The 23,127-nt window shown below is 38.3% G+C and overlaps 1 protein-coding gene and 1 long non-coding RNA gene across 2 annotated transcripts in view; one reads left to right on the forward strand and one right to left on the reverse strand.

Annotated features, from left to right (window-relative positions):
- The window catches only part of LOC130254449 (uncharacterized), a 49,553-nt gene extending 32,432 nt beyond the window's left edge, over positions 1-17,121 (reverse strand). Inside the window, exon 1 of the long non-coding RNA XR_008840735.1 lies at positions 17,034-17,121. This is a non-coding gene — a long non-coding RNA (uncharacterized LOC130254449). The remainder of the gene's footprint in view (positions 1-17,033) is intronic.
- Positions 17,038-23,127, forward strand: part of PPP2R5C (protein phosphatase 2 regulatory subunit B'gamma) — a 76,459-nt gene continuing 70,369 nt past the window's right edge. The window contains exons 1-2 of the mRNA XM_056493965.1: positions 17,038-17,688; positions 19,216-19,281. Of these exons, the coding sequence (XP_056349940.1) occupies positions 17,071-17,688; positions 19,216-19,281 (684 nt within the window). The 5' untranslated portion in view covers positions 17,038-17,070. The remainder of the gene's footprint in view (positions 17,689-19,215; positions 19,282-23,127) is intronic.

Below are 23,127 nucleotides of genomic sequence, written 5' to 3' on the forward strand. Positions count from 1 at the left end.
TGAATCCCAGAAGGAGCTATTACTTTCACATGCCAGATTCTGATTTGTACCATATCTATAAACATTTGTTTGAAAGTCTAATGCAGTATTTTTTCCTCACAAATCCCACAAAGCTGTACATTGAAAACAATTTAATTTTCAAAAACTATAGCTCATTAATTTATACAAAAAATATACCACCATATAAAGTAAAGTATTTAGTAGTAAAATAGCTATTTTAGTGCACTTTGTTTTCTTCTGACTTCACTTTATGGAAAATGATGAGGTTCTTTTATTCCAGAAAGATTAAGCAGTTGGTGATGAACCTGACTGGAAAAAGGATTCTGTTCTCTGTAGTTCTATAGTATAAAAACTACTTTACAGCTACACTTCATTGTACTTCAGGCTCTTATGCAGTCTCTTCAAATCAAATAAATTCTCAACACATGCTTATATTATCTGTCTATTCAGTTTATATTAAAAAGTAATTCTTAATACTTTCCAGATATTTAGTTCTGGCAGCAATACACATAAGAGTGAGCTGTTACTTAATAAGTTTTGCATCAAATCTAAATTACAGCAACTGAAATCAATGAAGACAGATTTTCAGATTTGTTGTCATAGCTCTGCCACATACAGTTGGTCTGTTTTCTCTAACTTGAGATCTCAGAGCCCTTTGAGTGAGTACTTCCAGATGTATGGGATGGTGTCAGTGGAGAGAAAGAGGAGGTATACTTCACACTGGTGCAATTGAAATTGAACTGCAAAACACACTCTGCAAATCAAAGTAAATCCCTTCAATGTATTTAATCAACCCCCCCCTCTGTTCATGCTGAATTATTCTTTCTTATGTTTTAAGTCAAACTCCAGAAAAACAGAGATGTTTTGCCTGCACGATTTCTTAGATACAGGACTCTGTGCTGCCCTATTCAGGGCAAGATAATAACTTTATTCACTAAAGAACACCTGCCCTACTGAATTGCATTCAGTGAAGGCATCTGTAAAGTGACACATTGGCCATATGAAAGATCTAATATTCTAAGTACTGCATGCAGTATGTCATTACACCATGACAGGGGCTGTTTCACATGGTTATTAGTGGAAACAGAGTGTAAACTGTGCCAGACTGCAAGTTCACATTCTCCAGATCGTTGGTGTGCAACTATTACCTGCACATGACATTGTAGCTCTTCACTGACCTGTGAGAAATACATCTGATGATTTTATTTCCTGTATTTCTTAGCAGATTTCTAACAGAAGTGAACACTGTCATTACTGGACTCTCTTTTTGTGCAAATCAGCAAGCAGCACGAATTTCAAAGGAGAAGATAAAATGAACCATGTTATAGGTCAACACAGAAGGATATTATCCAAGGAGCTTTTGCTATTCTTCCTGTGTTGTCTGCCCTGCTAATTCATTTCTGCAGAGGTAGCAGTCAAGATACATTTGAAAACAGGATATTGGATAAGAAAGTCTGTGTTTATTACAGAGCTCTTCTAGTGCCTACTCCATACTTCAATGAAACACTGAGATAACTCTGCACTGGAATCCAAATCAATAAACCATGAGACTTCATAGCCAAATACAATGTTTCCAAATATTTCAGAATAATTCTTAAATTCCTACACTTATATTTAAGGTGAGATTCTTGCAATTATGAACATGTGACACTGCAAATTGTAATTAACATTTGGTTTTATTATACTTCTTATTACATAAACAGTCTTTTATTCAGAAGAAAACTTTAAAAGGGAAAAAAACATGCATATAATACAATAACATTTCAAAAAACAGACATCAAATGTATGCAATTTTCAGTAACATAATATCAAATTAATTTGGTTTTAGCCAACAGGAACACTAAAACACATATTAACCCATATAATACTAAAACTCCATTTTCTTATGCCCTTAAGTTATTAGTTCTGGATACACAGAATCAAGAAATACAGAATTCAACAGAGTCAGGCAAGTGGAAATAGAAACAGGAGACAGATTCACCTGGTGGTACCTATTGAAGAGAATATGGAACTTAACTCTTTTTTTTTTTACTCTTTATTATATTTACACAGTTCAGGAGATAAAGAGCATTATTTTGGTCCCTTGTGATGTAGGACCTGTCATCATATAAACAGATCACAGCTCGTCACAAACACACAGTTCCCTTTTACAGATGCTCAAAAGCCTTTCGCCCAGAATATCTGGGTATTATTTCTTCCTGACATAACTTTTCATTTTTTATTTATCTGCAGAATACACAGAGACAGAAATTCTGTGACTTCTGTATTTCACATAGACAGTGCTCAACTTTCAGAGAAGAACTAGAAGAACAAGTCTGACTCCACTGGCAATTCTAACATTGCCAAAAAAAACCACTGGTTGATGTTTTCTGTCATTGGCCAATCTGCAATGTAAACTTCTAACTGAATTTTTGGGGACTGGACACATGCAGTTAATTCATTAAACAGTGATATGTTCTGACATACAATATTTTGTCATCAGCAATGTGAACTGGAATTAAACTCATGAGTCAGAAGCAAGAGGATCCACAACTCAGTGTAAGCCCCTGAGTAAGACCTTTCAAGTGTTGTAACACCTGAACACTTTGCACGGTGTTTTTAAAATAACAGTGTTCTTTGCATAGTTACATCTGACCCTCAGTGGTGCACTACTTGTAGTGCTAATAGTTCTTATTGACACATTAAAAATAGTTGTTGTCTCATTCAAGGGAATTGTTTCTTGACTAGTTATTGTTCTATGGCTAAAATTATGTTGTCACAAATTTGATGTTTTCATATATGACTATAGCAAACACTGCTCAAGAGGATTGTGGAACAAAGGCAACAAGACAATGACTTCTTTCTGTGCACATGAGCTGTCCAAATCAAGTATTTCCTTTGGTCCAAGTACAGACCTCAGAGGAAAAAAAAGGCACTGCAAAAATTTTGCAATATAAATTGAGTGCTGGAGAAAAGAATATTGCGTTTTTATGTTCTTATTTTTGCTTTTGTTTTTTAAGGATAATTCACATGGAAATTAAGAAAGTATTTGCTTTGAATTCTTTGTACAGAACTGAAAAGCAACTTTGCAGTGTAGGAACATATACACTTGTGAATTAATAAATTAATTTATAAAAAGCAAGTAATTTATATAAATGACATCATATATATAAATTCCAGGAGAATCCCTTTAGTATCCAGTGTTTACATTTCATGGAGCATTAAATGGTAACATTTAAAAGGTATTAATGCCACCTCCTAAAACATATCTGCTAAATCTAGGTATGGAGAAGAAAAACAGAAGCACTGTTAAGCCAGGTATGTGTCCTCTAATTGGACTTGATACATAAGTGAGCTGGATGTGTGCCAAATGGTCTTTGAAAGTAAAATCAGAACAGTGGAAACATCAACATGTTCATCCCCACCTGTTCTGCTTCTCACTTGCAGTAATCACTCCATACCAAAAGCTAAAGTTGTGTCTTTAACTGGGTCTACTCTGTTTCCTGCTTTTACTTGGCCTTGGATCTATGTCGGGCATGCATGAAAGGAAAGCATCAAAACCTCCTTTTTCCCAAAATACAGGGTGAAATATTTAGAAGAGATTTCTGCAAAATGTGTCAGAACACTAAAAGAAAAAAAATCCAAGAAACTACAAACCCTAACAACATGAACACACACAGAAAAAAAACTCCCATACCAACCAAAAACCTACCAAAAAGATGACACAGGATTTGTAACATAGACAAGTTTTGAAACTTCCAGAGAAGGAACATTTTTAGAGGATGAGTGAGAAATAGCTTAATTTTTTGTATTATCTATACTCACAGTAAGTAAATACACTTTCAGTCTGGACCAGCCCTTTTAGTGAGTAAGTTTTAAAAACTGAAGCATTGAAATCTCTGATTTGCTCACTTACACCAAATTCTTCATTTTCTTAATTTTCCTTAAGCCATATGCTGGATTTTGAAAATTTCAAGTCAGAAAAAAAAATTTAAGAATATTTATGTGCTTATGGATAACTATATCTGGAGACACTCTCACCATGAGAATTAGATTTTAATAGCAGTGTTGAAGAGGAGACTAAGAACCAACAGGTGATCAACCGTGTTAAACACCATACCTATGCAAAAGTGACCATAGCAGAATACAATTATGTAAGTTCAATAGTCTGGAAAATCACAAGAAATCACATAAATATACATATATATACACATACATGTATACTGATGGTGATATAAAATATATGCAGTGCTGCTGATGCTGATGGTTGGAGCACATATTCTCATAACATTGTATGCAGCATTCAGTCAATTGCTCCTTGTTGTGTTACGTAAATCAAAACTCTGAATCTATGAATAATAATGACCACACTCCATCTTTTCAACACACGTAGTTCCCAGTTCCCAGTGCTGCAGCTGCAGCCTTGTGTTAACACATTCTGCCACTAGAGGATAGTGTTGCCATATGACTATGCACACGTTAAGTACAATGAGTACATGAAATTACTGTAAAGTTCAAGTTGCTTGTTTTCCAAAGCCAGGGAAAAAAACCATATTTCAATATAGGACATTTTTTCCCTGACAAACCTGAAGCCTTTTTTAAAATAAAAATTAAGGAGCAAAATCATGTGGCATAATTGTTCATTAGTTAATTCTTACATTTTTACCATTTCTTACATTCTTACATTTTCTTGCAATTTTAATATGTAATCTTAGTAATCTTTAATATGTAATCTTAGTAATCTTTAATATGTTATTTGTTTTCAATTAAATGAGATTAATGCACCTCAGGCTGAGTGTGCCACCTGGGAATCTCCTGGAAGGACAGAGCCTTGATGCAGGGGACTGACATAAAGCAGGTAACTGAATTTTTTTGTAGTGGTACTTGGTACGTGTGAAAGTTACAGGTATCAGACTTGAAAACTCGGGAATACTCACTTATGGCAGCAGGGAATCAGAAACTCACTCCTCTAATACATTACTTACACCTTCACTTCAGCAAAGCAGAGATAAATTAGCTGCAGATTTCAATTAAAATGTGTAGATCACACTTAGGAGAAAAACCTGTGCAAGCTTCAGGAATATGCTGTATTAAATAAAATAAATAACGAATTGCTGCCATCAGGAATAAGAAAGGAAAAGAGGAGATACTGTCTCAGTCATCCCCCACAGTTCTACCCGACACACTACATCAGTAAGTTTCTCCATATTTAAAATACAAATTCTAATTTCTGTGAGAAAAAAAATTAGAATCTAACTTTAGTCTGGTGATGATATGGAGACAGCCAGGATACATTTTACATACTTGTTTTCAGCAGTTGGAATCCACAGCAGAACACAGTCAACTTGTATTGCTTTAATTTAAAACGTAGGGTTAGCAATTGTTAGTATTTAGAGATGAAAAACAATGTACACATGGCTTAGAAAATGCAACCCGTGAGAGAGATGAAGAATCTGAGAATGCAGAACTTTAATTCTCTTTATATGTGAAAAATGTACTTATAAAAAGATGATTATTTATTGTCCAATGTATTCACAAGGAGGACAAGAAAGCACAAGGAAGAAGCACAAGAGATATTAATTAAATACTACATTGAAAAGAATTTAAATATATATAGTGATAATTCTGTCAAGCAGTAGACTCACTAAAAAGGCTGTAAAGCCTTCTTTACCAAAGGTTTTCAGTAAATTTAAATGTGCTTGTCATGTATTATTCATAACAAAAAAACTGATAAGCGTAACAGGTTATCTTTTCAGGCATATTCCACTTTTCCTACATATTTGTGATTCTTGTATGATCCTAAACTGTTGTGAGACAAAAATCTCTAGTCATTTGCAATCTTTGTAAAATCAATACAAACTGGGAAACTAGTATTGTATCTGACAGGTCCACTCGTGTTATTAGCAATAGTAATATGACATTTTTTGGAAAAGGGATCTGAACCAGGTATGTACAAAAGCTATTAATAATGAAGAAAAATCTGTCCCTGTTCTTGATGGGGTTCTTTCAGTTGTAAACACATACTTAGCACACTTTCTCTATGCCCTTGTACAAAAACAAGCATGTAAATAATTCTGTCCTCTTTTCTTAGCTATCAGTTCATCAATAATATTGAGCAATATCCAGTCTTGGAAACTCTACTAACAATTCCTGAAAATTTTTTCACAGTACTGAAACCAGTCACTAGAAAAAGTAAATAGCAGTTCCTAAACACATAAGAACCCAAATGTTTCAGCTTTGTCATGCCACAACTGAAGCATTCTTCTTTCAAACAGAGTTATTTAAATTCAGTTAGAAATTTTATTAGGTAATCTTAATTTAGAATGAAGCAAATTTGATTAATTTTGAGCACACTCCAAAAACATTTAACAGGGGGTTTTCCTGTGAACTTCTTCATTATATTTCTAAAGATATAATCACCTTACTGTGATTGTTTTCATAAACGTATTTTATTCCTATTTTAGCAGACTTTTATATTAACATGTTAATAACTGCTTGAGATTATATTTAAGCAATAAAATTCTGTGTGGGATTTCTGCATTCTAAAGAAATCCACCAAATCTATAAGATCTTCTATAGTATTAACGTGTACATTCAGATAAGAGTTTGGGGGTTTTTTGGCTGTGACTGCTGAAACTGGTTTTAAGTTGCAGTTCTCATTTTCTTACAACTTAATTTCATTTTCCTTGAAACATTTGAAACAACTATTTAATCGCATACAATGTCAGAACATGTGTCCTGGGCTGCTCAATTAAATCATTGTTATTACTATTACATAATGTTATTATATCTGCACTAACAAGGTATTTGGCTGTAGGTATAAGTGTTCAGGCACATTCAGTTTTGCTTTTAAATATATATGATTAAGCAACAGTGAGTAGCTAACTGCTGGCAAATGATCTTTATAGAAATAGCCAAGAGCTTTCCTAAGTCCAAAGACATCATCAATAGAGATACTAAACACTGATCTATGAAGTATTTTAATCAGAATTGAGTGGGGGTTTTTTGGGCAAGGAGACCTGAAACTGAATTTCAGGTTCTGCACCATGACCACTCACACATTACCCAGGAACATCAGTATAATTATTCTTGAAATTTAACCAGCAAATAACAGAGATATTAAGAAATTATTTTCTCTCATATTTCCTCTTTCAATCTCTTCATTTTTGAGACACAGCTATGAAACATTCTCCAATTGCCAGTGACTCTGGAGGTCCTGAATTTTTAATGCCAGCATTGCAGCTGGCTTTTGTAATTCAGACACTTTTTGCTTAACCTAAATAATAAAAACAAGAATGTTTCATATACCACCTTAATACCCACCTCATCTTTAATATAAGACCTATATCTGAAGCTGTGCTTGACTTCAGGAATTAACTTATACCACTGAGTCAACCAAGGCTTTGAACAATATGTTGAATGAGAGAGTTATAGTGGTCAAAGTGGGCGCAGTAGATGTAGCAATACTGATACTAGCAAAAATAAGACACAATTTGTCCCACTTGAAGAATAACAATAAATATGACTGCGAGAAGATCCCCATCGAAACCAGTGTAAGACCCATCTGTACCTGTTTATCTATACAGTCTCTTTAGAGTTTCTTACAGAAGGATGAATAGGAACAGAAAAGGCCTTAATGCTGGTCCTTGTCCTGAAGGTCAAAACCAAAATGAGCCATCAGACCAGCAGGGAGACCAGTCTGCAGTGAATCCTTAGCGATGCTGTAATTCATGCTGTCAGTTACCTACCAGGCACTGGTTGCCATAGCTATAGCTCCTCTGTCCCTGTTTACTGCAGTAATACAATCTTGAAGCCACTAAGGCATAAAACCTAGAGAGATCTATAGCAGAGGTAAACAGTCAAGCCTTTGGTGGTTTTTGCCAGTCATAATATCTGATATTAAAATTAATTTAAAAAAAAAAATAGACCAAAAAGAACTTCTATTTTGCAAATGTTTTGGATCAAGGATGAAATCTGCATGCCATTTTCTCCCAGGCACATAATTATTCTCCAAGTGTATACAATCCACCTTTTCTAAAGAAAAAAAAAAAAAAAAAAGATCAATACTTAGAAAAAGCAACACATCCAGAAACATTAAAAACTTAATAGATAATACAATCTTGTTTTGGCTGCAGGCTTTAATCTGACTACTTTTCAGATCATATTGTTCATCAAATTAAAAAATGAAACAACTCCTCCAAATTTTAAGACTGTAAATCATAGGTTTGAATAGCTTAAATTCTAATGCAATAATTGTATTGTGCCTGGTGAAACTGTTAATTAAAAATGTTAAAACACTCTTCAAAACAAAACAAAACAAAACAAAAAAAAAAACTCTAGATATTTCTGGCTATTTTTCTAGCATTGACTTTAACAGATCTGCACCAATCTACGTCATTATTCAGCTTAAATCCAAAGCATTGCATTACTTGTTTCATAGCATCACGCAATTTATATTATCAAGTACTAGATTAGTTGCTTTAGTTATAATAAACTATTATACAAGTTACTCTTCTTTGTTCACACACCCTCTTTTGGAAACCTATTTTGAAACAGTGATATTTATTAATGTAGTATAGATTCTTATGAAAACAGTAAGCAAACTCATACTCGTGGATTAATTCTAATTTCACGTCATACACTTTAATTCCTTTTATCTCTAAAACAGAAAATACAAAAAATCTTGCCATGGCTAATAAGGAGATGGTGGGGCTCAGAAGCTAAATAATGCTGATATTGCTCATGCTGGAAGAACTAATACCAACATAAAAGCTAGAGCACAATCCACAAATACATTATTAATGATGTTTTCTTCTCCAATCAGCAGATGGCCACTGAACAGCTCAAGTGACTGGTAATAGGATACACAGCTTTTCATCTGCATCGGGTTTGTCTCAAGTGGGTTGTAACTAAAAGGTATTATTCGACAGGAATTCAACAGCAAAAATGTAATAGCCAGTCTCAGTCTAGAGACTCTGCTTTTCCTGTGCAATCTGATTAACAAAGCTGCCCCGTTATTTTCAAACTCAGGGTTGAGTAGGCCAGAAGACTTGATTATCCTTTTAGGTCTAAAGGGTCAGCCCATCAAAAAACTATGGAAGGGAGCAAGAAAGGAGCATAAAGTTAAAAAAGCATGAACCTCTGTGAAGCGAATCCATGAAGTATAAAGATTATGTGTCATGGTTCTGTGGAATGTATGCTGGCAAAAAACCTGTGTCAAAGGCCTTGTTTTATGACTTTTTAGAAATTGTCTACCCAGTACTTCTAATCAACATGTTCAAAAGAAGGTCTAACATACCTAAGAACTGATGATAAAATGTAAATGCAACTCATATCTATGCAAAATTTCTGAAATAAATACTGAACATAAGATGCAAACAAATTTAATGTTGGGGCAAAGTCTGTACAGGCATACCAGACAGTCAGTGCACAGCATGATACAAATACAGATGGAGGAGAAATCTGCAGTTAAGTTGGTCTAACACCTCCTATTGTAAGATTCTGGTTTGAAATGCTTATAAGCTTTGACAATGTTTAATTGCTTTGTCTAAATTCTTTCAGCGTATCTGACTTTTTTCAAACCTTCAGTAAAAATGGAGCTGACACCTTCTAAAATGTGACTAAGCAAAAACATTTTGGTTTGATGAAGTTGATTTATTCTTAATAACTCTTATATTGAAAAACTAAGTTCAGAATTATGAATTCTTCAGTACAGACTGGGCTGGAGCTCCTGGACTGGGTCCAGCTGGAGGGCTACAAAGGTGATTAAGGGACTGGAGTGCCTCTTATGAGGAAAGGGCTGAGGTAGCTGGGCCTGTTTAGCCTCAGGAAATGACAAGTGAGAGGGGACCCCATCAATGTCTATCAGTTTCTGAACAGAGGGTAGCAAGGGGATGGAGCCAGGCTCTTCTTCGTTGTGCCAAGCAATAGGACAAGAGGCAACAGGCAGAAACTGATGACCAGCAAGTTCTACCTGAACATGAGGAAGAAATTCTTTACTGTGCAGTGACCATACACTGGGACAGATTCTCCAGAGAAGCTGTGGAGTTTCTCTCACTGGAGATACCCAAGAACCATCTGGATGCAACTCTGTGCAATGTGCTCTAGGACAACTCTGCCTGAGCAGAGAGGCTGGACAAGATGACCCACTGTGGTCCCTTCCAACCCAACCTATTCTGTGACTCAGGACTTTTATTGGCCAGTAGAATCTACAGCTGAATTAGAAGCCAAGGCTTCCATTGCAACAAATAAGGAGATTTTGAGTGCACCTGCACTATCAGTTTGAATTACTGCCTGTTTTGTTCCAAAGTCCTCTTCATTAGCATTCACTCTGTGCACACATTCGATTATTCCTGGAATACTCTCTGAATCAAAACAACCAGGCTTGCTCTTATAAAAATTCTAGAAGCCATTCAGTGACTAGATAGCTCTAGGAAATGGTTTGAGAACAGTATCTCTCCATGCTTGATCCAATCTTCCAATATCATTCTTGCAAGCCTTTGCCTGGTACGACCCTGTAACGTGTCTCTCTGATAACATGGTGTAGTAAGAGATAAGTGGTGTGCCACAAGCATTTCTCCTTTATCTTGGGAACAAAAAAGAGTTTTGTTATTAAATAATTTTTCAAAATTGTTCAGATGTCTCATATGCAAAGATAGACTTTAAAGTGCCAAGAGGGAATCAGTCTGGCAGAGGCCTCTAGCTCTTGAAGACAGGGAACCCTGACTGCAGGAACTACCCTGACTACCAAAACAGACCTGGTGAGGCTACTTCATGATGAAGAGTTTCAGCGTAGACCTAGGCAATGATATTTAAACCCAAATTTTATCCTTCTTAAAGCACACAGTAAGAAGTGGCCTGATGGCAGGATGTGAGCACAGCAGAGGGGCGATGCCTGCGCCGCGCATGCAGAGAGGCTGTGGAAGGCCCGCAGAGCTCGGTAAGATCCCTGCAGAGCCTGCTCGGTGCAGCGCAGGCAGCCTGCCCTAGGGGGAGCAAGCCAAAAGCGCCGCTGGTGGAAGCTGCTCCTCGCATTCTGAGCAGCAAGGATTGCTCCTGAAAATCAGAAATCCAACGTAGGCATCATCTCAGAAGATGGACACTTCTGAAATACGCAGACACGGAGCCTCATGGGTCCACAAACTCACGGTACTTGCAGGGTTAAGTCCTGAGTACACCTTCTGAGTATGTCTTTCAACTCTTCCCACACTGAGATAAAAATATACAGCTATATTAGCTATGACAAACCCTAAAAACAGCAGAAAAAAGGTATGAAGCCTAGAAGGAGAAAATCTTGTATGGCATCAACAGGAGGTACAATTAATTGAATCTCTTCATTCATTCTATAAATACCAACTTAAATATGATAAAAACGAAAATGTAGGAGTTTTAGCTGCAGTCACCTTTATGTTACTAGTCTCACTCATCTGATACAAAATTAATCTCTCCTTTGATAATGTGTGGGAAGAAGGAATGTTAGAACATTGTGAGAACTTAATGCAGCAAAAACCTGGAATGAACAAAAACTGCTAAAAATTGCACCAAAACACACCATAAAAATACTCAATTTGGACATGAAAAAGAGATGAACTATCAAAAATAAATATATCCCTTCCACCTCCTAAATGCTAGGCAGAGAAAATAAATTTAAAAGAGATTATTATATGATATTATCAAGTAACAACTCTTTATAAAGACAAAAAATAAACCCACAGAAATAGTGGAAATGTGAAAGCAGATATCCTAATTTATAAATGTCACAGAGTTGTACCTCTTTGAGGTTTTTTTTCCTGAAAAGATTTAACTCCATGACATACAGCAAAGTTTTGCTCTTAAGATCTTTTTATTTGCTTCAGTGAGGCAGAAGAACACCAAGCGATTTGTACAAAGTGTTTTAATGTTACTATTTTTGTAATTCCCATGTCTCTGGAATTTGGGTAACAGCACACAAATTCAGGTACTTCTCATAGGAATTGGCATTCTGGACAAGACAAATGGTTCATCTGGCTTAATAGCCTGTCTTTTACTTTGATCATCATCTGAATTCCCCCATGTAGGTCATTTTAATGCTTAGTAACCACTGTGGTAACTGTGGCCAGAAGCAGATAAAAATGCTTTAACCATGATTTGATATTATTAGATATTTTTGTGATGTATTGTTTGTCCAGAATATTTCTGAATCTCTGTATAGATGCCTGTCATGGTTTAATCCCAGTAGGCAGCTCAGTGTCACACAGCTGCTTGCTCACTTACCCCCAGTGGAATAGGGAGTAATCAAAAGAGTGAAAATGGGAAACTTCATAGGCTGAGAAAAGAACATTTAGTAACAATTAAGAGAAAATACACAAAGAAGAAAAGAAGAAAGGATTAAAAAAAACCAACAAAATAATTGCTCACCACCAGCCGACAGATGCCCAGCCAGTCCCTAAATACTGCCAGCCCAGCCAACCTCCACACACCGCCATCCAGTTTTACTGCTGAGCAAGACATCAGACAGTGTGGAATATCCCTTGGGTCAGCTGGGATCACTGTCCCAGTTGTGTCCCCTCCCAGCCTCTTGTGCACTCCCAGCCTCCTCATTGGTGGGGCAGTGTGAGGAGGAGAAAAGGTCTTGAGGTTGTGTAATAACTGCTCAGCAATAACAAAAACATCCTTACGTTCTTAGCACTGTTTTCATCACAAATTCAGAGCGCATCTAGCCCCAGAGAACTACTGTGAAGAAATCTAACTCTATCCCACTTAAAACCAGTACAATGGCTTAGTAACATTCTGCATGAATGGTCCATGCTCATGATTTATGTTTTTCATTTTAAAATTAAGTTGGGCCAAATAGAAAACCAGAATCCACGTCTTAATTAATATGGACAATGGTGACCAACAACATCTAATATCAGGCCTGTTTCCAGCCATATGTGACAACATTTCCCAGTGGTCCAGGAGCTCAATTTAAATTCTGGCCTGGGCATGCAAACCTGGCTGGTGTATTTATACCCAGTCATGTCTCCTTCCAACATGATTTATTAACTGAACTCTCTAGGTGGACCTCAGGCTTACATTGCAGGTGCATTCTCTCTGGCCCTGGTCTCCTGGATAAACTTTAACCCTATGGCATAAGCAGTCCTCTGTCCAGCCTTGCCTCCTTGACTCTGATCTGTATCATAGGAAGTCTTGACTCCGTTCTGGTCTTTCTCCTGTCATTTTTGAGTGAATTTTTTGGGTGGATGCCTGAATTCTTGCCTTGCTTTGTCTCAGACTGGTACTGTCACCACCCTGACCCCACTCGGTTAGTGTCCTGGTAAGAGTGGCCTGCCTTTGCTGTAGCAATGCTCCATTCCCAGCTCTTTCTCTCTCATGAAGATTCTCCTGCTGCTGCTCCTCAATACAAGACAAGCAAGATAACTTCTGGTTTTGCCAATAAGCCTCTGGGAGCTTACTGGAAAGAGTGTTAACATGAGTTTCACTACTTACCTGAAGGAAAGAGAGACCTGATTTTTATTTTTAATGGAAAAAGCTTCTAGCAAACATTTTCTATAATGCTATAATTGCCTAAATAACTATTAATGCTCATTACATTCAAGTGAAGCCTTATTTTTTTTAACTTAGAGGCAAGGAAGACAGTGAAAGGGATTTAGAACAGACAAACTCAGAAAAATCTCTATTTCAATATAATAGTTCCACAGCCACTGAAAATTCTTAAAGCTAAAATTCAGATAGCATAATGAATCATATATCAACATTTTTTCATTTTTTACTAGTTCAAAAATACAGAGTAATATTACAGCTAAAAGGCATCCAATATGACACTACTACACTTACATATGATTAATTATGGTTCTGAATCTCTGGTTCTGTGTTAAGTGATGCCAATAATTGTCATTTGTAATTATGTGGTCACGTATAGGGCTAAAATATCATGTTGTTTACATGCATGAAGTTCCAAGTTTGACCTGTTACTAATTACCTCAAAAGAGTCTGACTTTTACGCAGCTGTGAATAAATTGTTTTGCAGCCTTTACAATACTGCAGATTGTGACAGCAGAACATCCAATACTAATGGATTTTAAAATAATTGAGGAGAATTAAAGCCTTACAATTTAGATTGAGAGAAGCACAAGAACTATTTAATGTGATTCAGGGCAAGCAGAATGAATCCACCCTTGTAGAGAAAGTTCCTGAAAGATGTTTAAGCTTTTTTGTGAAGTTGAGTATACTGGTTTTGCAGCTTTTGGTGTTAGATTGCATAGAAGCAGAATCTATTGCAGGTGCTGATTAAGTAGTTTGTTCCCTCAGTTAGTTCCCTCAGACATAATCTGCCAGTTCTACTATTCTTGCCAGGAAAGTTACCTTAAGTAGTATTTTGGCTCATGCAAGCATGAGAAAAATTCTGTTTCTATTTCAACCCATCTATTCCAGCCTCTTTACTGCCATTGGTCCTTCAGGTTTCAGTTCCCTATATCTGATACAGTGTGCTAGACAACAAAAGTCTGCGTCAGTCAATGAAGAGATGTTTTGAGAAACAGCCTGACAATGTTTGACAATTATGTATAATGATGACAGTTCACTGGCTGCTAAAACCTTGTCCACAAGTGCTGTTGCATAGTTTCAGCTGAGCCAAATTAACAGCTTGCTGGCAAAAGGTCTCATTGTCTCCTGTTGCCACTGCTCAGTTAGTTTTCTGCCATTTTAACAAGCTGAACTGCCATACCACCCAATTAAACCAGAGACAGTGCATGGGAAGCAATAAAGTTGTACAACTGGGGATGGAAAATGTTTTCCCTGTCACAGTGACAGTGACCTGTTCAGTAAACTCAGGCCAGAGCATGACTGCCCAACCACTGTGAAGGGATTAAAATACAAGCAACAAAAACAAATGAAAAGCAATCAAACAGACAAGAATATCCAACACAGCTGGAAAGGCCTAATTGTGTAAATGTTCTCCTTTCATTGGCACACAGAACACTTGGCCCACTTTCAAGCTATTAAATATTATCCAGGTGTTTTACACAATACTTGACATTATTTGGTGACTTAACTTTTGCAAATTCAGAGAATTTGATCAATACAGTAAAAATTGCAAATTGAAAAATGCAACATGCATTAGTTTTTGACATTTTAATTAGAGTAATAACCAATGTGAATATGTTCTGCTCTTTGAAAACATCTAGTTTGCATAAAATGTTCAGAAGTTAATGCAAGTATTAATATAGTCATACTCACACTCAAATTACATCACCTGATTTACATAGTTATTCCTACTCCATAGCAGAATAATTAGGCCCACAGAGCCATACTATTGTAGTAAAAGTAAGATTTCATCACCTAAGTCACTTATCTTAGTCTCATGTTTTATGAAGACACTAGAGCATACAGATGGTACTATTTTTCTTGTAAACCTCCTCCACCCACTGATTATTTCATATAATAGAGCAGGCCTTGAAAAACACAATTGCTTTCTGTTGCTGGTGAATTAGACTCCACAGCAAAGCGAGGTGAGGGGGAGTCAAGTTTTCACAAGAGTTTCTATATCTGTGGTCACAAAGAAAACCTCATAAATGTTAACTGAGTCAGTGCCAACTTTTGAACCTGCACTCAGTTCAACATATTGATTCAAGGTTTCCCAACTAACTGCAAAATAAGGAAAGATAATTTTTGCTGCTCCTACTCCGAAGTACTTGGGTAAGAACGATACAGACAGAGTTTTTTCATTATTTAGAAAAACTATGAGCACTAGCAGCACAAAAGAGGCCAAGAGCCAATGAGAAACTCATTAAGCTGCTTAAACTGATCTAAATCTAGGCTGTTGAGGTCACATCCCGCCCCCGCCACATATTTCCACCCCCTTCCTTCAGCCAATGCTGGTGTTTACAGAAGCAGGTGGTGGTGTGCCAGTTCAAGGCAAAAAAAAACCAAAACCCTGAACAAACTCCTAACCAAAACCAAACCAACACACCGACACATTTTGGGAGGGTAGTTTTCAATCTGATCAATTCTACAAACAAGTTTAAACTTCACAGTGCCAGCATGAGTGCAGGGGAGAGAGATAGGAGCACAACAGCTGGGAATTAAGAGTAGTTTAAGCTTCTACAAAACTGTAACCTAACAAAGAAGTGGAAGCTCTTGAGTTTATCCTTAGCTATACAAACCCCATGACACACTGATCAGACTACAGATAGAGGTAGATTTCTTTCCTTTGCTGTCTCTTAATATATCAAAAATCCATGTTATTCTGTTGGTCAGAAATGTCATTTATTAGTAGCAACTCATTCATGACTGGCTCTTAGAAGAGTGATAAATGCACCTCATTGCTAAACTCTCAAACCAGAGAAGATGAGAGAAAGAATAAGAGGAAGACATAATTTGTTTCCTAGGATCTAAGAAACAGGAAAAGAAGAGGATTGAAGTAAGAGGAAGCAGCTCTCCACAGTCAGTAAATTCATCTGCAGTGCCAAGGAAAAGAAAGTTTTTTTGTCTTTTTCAACACAGCAAAAGCAGTGTTCAAATATAAGGGAGACAAGCTGATACAAATATCTGACTTTACATACTATCCCATCAGACAGAAGCGTTTATTAGAATTCCATATCCCAAAAATGAGAGCATATCTACTTGCTTGTGCTGGATTTGATACTCACAGGTTGTGTAAGGAATGAGATCAATTTCACTTCTACACTATAAAGTTGTAATTTTTCTATCCTTTAGCAGTACAACACAATTAGAAATTAAAAGTATGTCCAATCTAAATTTAAAATATTTTATTTCTTGATGCTATTATGTCCTGTGCACTTTTCCCTCAGCTAACAATAATTTGTGGCTTAATATGATCATGGGAGAAATACAGTTTGTAAATTTTCCAGATGGAGTATTTGCACATTTCTTCTTTCGTCTAAGATTGTCCTAAATTTTGCATTTTGATTTTGGGCGATTAAATAGTTATTTATCTGGAAAAAAATCATCTCTGGTACAGCTGGGCATTATGAAACCATGCACAACTGAACTCAGGCTTTTAAAAGCACCCAAGATATCATTTCAAAACCAGTCTATAACTTCGCAAAGCTCACCTTCCTCATACTGCAAACGCATACTGAAGTCCTCAAAATGATGATGGACGCACTGGATTTGTACGAGAGGGTCAGGGAACTTCAAGTATGCTCTATATTGGTTTATCTCTTTTTATTTTTTGCCCTTAACGTTTCCGCCCACGGCGGAGCCCGGGCCCCTCGCCCAAGAGCGGCTTCCCACGGGCTGCCACCGGCTGAGAAACAGCCTGCGGGGGTTCCGGGTCCTGAGGACACCTCGGCCCGTCCCGCAGCCCCGCTCAGCCGGCGGGAACACCCCGAGGTGTGGCCGGAGCCCGAGCGGAGCGGAGGAGCCGCCGGGAGAGCGTCGGTCCGGATGGGAGAGCCCCCGAGCCGTCAGGGAGCCCCGGTCCCGCCGGGAGAGCCCCGAGCCGTCAGGGAGCGCCGGAGCCGCCGGGGGCGGGGGCGCCGCCAGCCCCGCCCGCTCGCTGACGCGCCGCGAGCCGCGGCGTCACGTGAGGCGCGCAGCCAATGGGCGGGCAGGGCCCGCTCCCCGCGGGCGGGGGAGGAAGGGGGGGCGCCGAGGCCGCCGCGGAGCGGGGGAGCGGCAGCGCGGGGCGGGCGCGGCGCGGAGCGAAGCGGGGCCGGCGGGGGCTGCGCCTCCGCGGCCATGCCGAATAAAAACAAGAAGGAGAAAGTGAGTCGGGGGGCGGATCGGGAGAGGCTGAACCCCACGTAGAGGCTGAGGGGTGCAGGCCCCGCGGGGAGGAGGGGCCTGGGGTGGGGGGCGGCAGCGGCGAGCGGCGCCCAGCGCCCGTTCCACGGCGGTGGGAGAGCCGCGCGAGGGGCAGCCCCGGTGAGGGGCAGCTCCCTCCTCACTGCTGTGTGCCGGCCTCCGCTCCCCCCGGCTGCTGGGGAGCGGGCAGCTCCCGGCGGGGCCTAGTCCGGGGGTGCCGAGGCGGGGTCCTGGTGCCGTCTCGCCGGCGGCCGGCGGAGGGAGGGCGGCCGTGGGTTTGGCGTGCGTGGGAGTGCTGCAGGGAGGGGATGGGAAACGCGCCCTCAGCCGGGGCTGGCTGAGGCGACGCGGGGAGGGGGGGTCTCGCTCGGGGCTGGCCCGGGGGCGTTGGGGAGGGGGAAGGGATTATTTCCACGGCGAGGTGGGGGTGTTGGTCCCCACGGCTGCTTGCCCGGGCACCGTCCTGGGAAGTTTCGCTGCTGCGTAGCTCTGGCTGCAGTGGGAGTTGCTCTTGGGGGATCTCCATAAGTATTCAACGAGCACTAATCGCCCCTCGGAGCCTTTCAGGTCCTTCTCCTGACAATAGAATGAGCCTGGCTTGGCCCTGCTTTGCCTCAGGCTTCAGGGAGTGATTTGTCTGGCGGCTACGAAAGGGGCTTGCACAAGTAATGATCGCAGAAAACTTGTAAATCCGGCAGGAAGTTAGCTGGATTGCACTTTATTTTGTGTGATAGGCAATTAGCCGTGAGTGGAAGTCAGAAACAGTGAAATGTGCTGTCCTGCCTCAGCCAGCTGCTGTCTCCACCGCTTCTGTTTAGCTTTTAGTTTGTCAACGTCATTTTAAAATTAGATGTAGAGAGGTTGAGTGTTGTGGTTTGTGGGGGTTGTTTGCTTTAACATTTTCCCAATATCCTTGGTACTTTCGATGTTAAAAACATTGAAACTTTTCTTCGCCTTTCTGAGAGTAACAGATCTCAAAAAGGTGAAGGATTCAAGGTAAATACAATGCTGTGAGGCAGAAAATTGAGGTGTGGGCCTACTTCCAGCACTAGACTTTCCAGCCTCTAAAACAGACAGAATAATAAAGTGTAAAACGTGTAAACCGATGCTAGTTTCAAAGCTAAAGTAAATATAAATATTTCTGTACCAAAAAACCAAAGACAGCAAGGTAGTAGAATTAAGTAATTTCTTAGACACGGTTCGAATCACTTGCATTCTTGGTCCCTGCCTGCTTACCTACGTGAAAGCTTATCTCTATAGCTGAATTTTGAGACATAATTCCAAAGTCTTTCTACAGACAAAAAAATAATTAAAGTGGGTTTGTAGAGACTAGTAGTTCAACATATCATCTTCTAGTTAAATAGTATTTTTATTCTGTCAATTTTATTACTTTTAGCTAGTGTCTAAAAAAGCCTGATTCCTTGAGTTGCAAGTCTGTCTAGATGTCCTTTTTCAAAAAAAACTGTAACTGCAAACTTTTTTTTTAAGGAACCTGCAAAATCAGTCAAGAGTGGAAAAAGTGGCAAAGATGCACAAGATAACCAAGAACATGAGGTAAATATTACTAAAAAACGTAGTATTTTTCACACTTATTTGCAGTAATTTCTAAAAAGTTTTAAGTTTTTCTACAGTGTAATTTTGACATGACGGGTAGTTTTGAGGGAAAAATTATTGTGGAGCTACTGCCCTGCTATTTGGCAAGATAAGAGACAATGCTTTTAAGGAATTCAGTTTTATTTACAGTAAATAAATATTTGCTTGCTACAGTCTTAAATATTCATCTGTTCCCTTTTTTGGTTATGAGATGTACTTCTGTCTTATTATCTAGTCTTATTGTGAGTTTTTAGGCTTCTCTTCTTGTTGCTCAATATCATTTTTAGAATTCTCTGTAATTCCCGGAGGTCTCTTCTCTCAAACTGTCGATGCTGGCATGTCAGTTAAGTGTCAGTAGTCTGGTTTATTGTCAGGAGACCTTAGGCTTAATCAAAGGCTGCCAGCTGTTCACATTCATCCAGAAACTCAGAATTAATAGTTTTATTTGATTTGGAAATCTACCATTTGCATCAGTTTCCAGAAATTTTCTTTAAAGTGTTCACAGTAGTTTGAATGCAAAATAACATGCTGAAAAGTTATGTATTTCAGTCTCTAAACATGTCTTGATACTGGAGGATAATGTTTAAGAACAAAATACTCATCCAGCTTTACCATTTTTCTTGCTCTGAAATGACTGTTGGGGTAGGTGGGTTGGACTATTTATTGTATGCAGCTCAATGAGTTCTCATTTGTCTGTTGTGCAGAGCAATTCATGCTACTGCCATAAATTAAGAAGATCATTAAAACTTGTAAATTGCATGTAAAAGTATTTTGGTAAATTCCCATAAGAGTGATGGAGGGAAGCTAGCTAGAAAGGATCTTAGCTACTAGGGGAGCTTGTAGAATGAAGTGGGAAATGTATCAGTGTAGATGTTTGCAGTGATGTAAATAGATATACTTCATTTCATGTGTACTGCTGTGGTATTAAAAAGAGTGTCAGTTGGCCATAATTTTAATTCCTGTGCAGTTGTAAGGCTCATCATTATCACCATCTTTGCATTACATTTGTTGACTAGTTATTTTCTCAAGCTTCTGAAGGACATGTTGCTAAGACCAAGACTTACTTTCTTATTCCCACTTGGTACTTCAGGATCAAGTGTAAAGCTCACTGAGATAATAAGTGAAGAGCTTTGTATGCTCTTTGTATGTGGGTCTCTTTGTAATTTCTTTCTGTCTTTGCAGATCTAGATTTTTGGGTTTTAAACTTGAAACGTGAGAGAGATGAATCTCAATTGAAGAATATGTTGTACTGTTCATACATTGTTTCTTTTGTCCATCTAAGTAGAATTCCCAATGAAAAGTACAGTTCACTAGTCTATAATACTTGATCATATGTGAGCAGGGGCAGAATGGGAATGGATCTGGGAATGTGACTGGTGCATAATAGTATAGTTCCCCTTCCCAGTGGGCATTATTTAGTCTCCGTACAATTTTGAACGTCTCAGTGCTTGACTCATTATCTTAATTAATAGAGTAATTGCACACAAATAGTAGTGTAGACTTTGTATTCTAACGTGGCTGGCTATAATCCTGCTGTATGTTAGCTGGTGCTTGTATGAGCAGAAAGGAGGCTGTTTATTAACCTAGTGAAGATTGATAAATACAGAAATATTCAGGAGCACATTGTTAATACATTTCTAGGCTTCCTTTCCCTTCAGAAAAGGTTGTTGTCATGTGTCATTTTACATATGTTTTATATGGCTTTTAAAAAATCCTCTTCTAGACTATGAGTAGGTTTGGAAATATGGTGGTTCGCTTCAGCGTTTTGTTTCTCAAAATGCATTTAATGCATATGCATTTAATGCAAATGAATTTAATGCAAATAGCAGATTGTAAAGACTAGAAACCGCCTGCTATTCAAAGAACAGGGACAACACAAGCAGCAGCATCCCACAGATACTTTATTTATAGACACTTTTATAGCACTTAACTAAATTCATGGTGCCTTGAACTTCTATGGATAAAAAAGTACAACAGATCTTAGTATTTACAAAAATGAGCATGTGTTTTTCCTGTCTTGCAGTCAGAGAAATGAGGTTTCAGTTGATGGAAGCTGTACAGCAAGTTTGAAAAGGGATTGAAATGATTCCTGGTGTACCAGGTCCAGAATGCCCAAGCTAAAAGAGGGTGAAAATCACTTAAGCTGATGTTTCTCGCATTAGCTGTGCGTGGTTACTCAGTGTAATACCAAAAAAGCCTTGCTACATGTGAAGTAACATTGACCTCCCTTCTGAATTGGTATATGGTCAGCTGCTGATGCTTGAGGAGAGAGAATTAGAAACACAGTAGATTATTGTATGATCTTCCATCCTGGTATACTTTTCTTTAAACCAGGTTATTTAACCTTAAGTTGTGTAAAATTGGTTTCAAATTATTAATTATGTAATTGACACTTATCTATATTTTATATTTAGGGGTTTTTTTTCTGCAAAATCCTGCTTAATGCCTCCTAGATAGGAGGACTCCTATTATTTTGATTGTTCCTTCTTTTGTATCCATCTGCTGTTCTTTTTGTGACAGAGGTACCAGAAATGCACAGTCCATATGAGGTGAGGGCACCTTGTCCTTCTGTACTCAATGCCATTACTCGAGTTTCCAGTTGCATGTTGCTCATTTTTTGAACATTTAAGAAAAAAGCTAATGTGATTAAGCTCTTATCTAAGCTAATTTTGTAACCTATTAGTAAAATTAATAAATTAGACTAAATAGTTGCCAGAACAGTTGAATGTATTCCTTTAAGTACAACCTCTTACTTCATTAGTTAGTCCAGCACATTAGTGTCTCAGGTTGTGAACAAAGACTTAATCTGTTATATTTTGTTCTTCCTCTCTATGGGAGTAATGTCTCTGCTCTGGTAAATTCTTGGGACCTTTGTTTAATAGTGCCCAAAACCTAATGCAGAAGATTAAATTCTCTGGGTATGGTGATTGGTCAGTCCAACACTTGGCACCTTGTGGGCATATAACCTGTGATCTAACTGGCTTTTGAAGAATTAATTTGTCTGCTGGATAAGATTTGTTGTAGAGTTCTGTTTTGTCACAGGGATGCAGAGGTCTCCTTTTGAGTTGAGGCAGTAGTAATTTATGGACAATCTAATTTTTTTAGAAAAGGTGACTTGGTAATAGTTAATGACTGTTGAAAAACAGTCTTTTTCTATCTCCAGAAAAACCTAACCTAACATCTAAAATGATTCAAGTGCAGTATTTTAGCTGTGGTTTTCAAGTACTACCACAAGGGAAGGAAGTTAAAATTTTAACCCTGTATTCTCTTTATTTTTACTTTTTTTTTGTCTGTGGGAGAGTAGGTACTAAAACTTGCTCTTTTCACCAGTCACTGGAACAGTCCAGGACAATTAATTCACTACTGTGGCTCACCTGAAGGATGGAAGTGTCTGAAGTAGCTGGTAGCCTTTCATACAAGACAGTAGTCTGGTATAAAACTAGGTGACTGGAAGTGATAGTTTCTACTCTGTCTAGCTGGACTGGCCTAAACTGGCATGAAACTTCTAATTTGTATTAATTTTTAATCCACATGCTGAGTACTCTGTTGAAGGCAAAGACTATTTTTGTTCTTTGAGAAAGTATTGTCTTGGTGACTATCAGCAAATGAAAACAGAAATTAAAACTCATTCTTCTGCCATGCAGAAAAGCAAACGGAAGACTAATGTGGTTTTGAGAAGCATGTGTGTGTGTATTATCTTGTTGTTTCCATGTGCTGTCCTTGTTGGTTCTTTCTACTTTAAAGGTGTTTTGTTGTGGTTTTTCCTTCTTTTTAATATAGGCAAATCAAAATGTAATAAAATGCAAA

Source organism: Oenanthe melanoleuca, chromosome 5 (genome assembly GCF_029582105.1).
Source record: "Oenanthe melanoleuca isolate GR-GAL-2019-014 chromosome 5, OMel1.0, whole genome shotgun sequence".
In the NCBI taxonomy this organism is placed as follows: Eukaryota; Metazoa; Chordata; class Aves; order Passeriformes; family Muscicapidae; genus Oenanthe; species Oenanthe melanoleuca.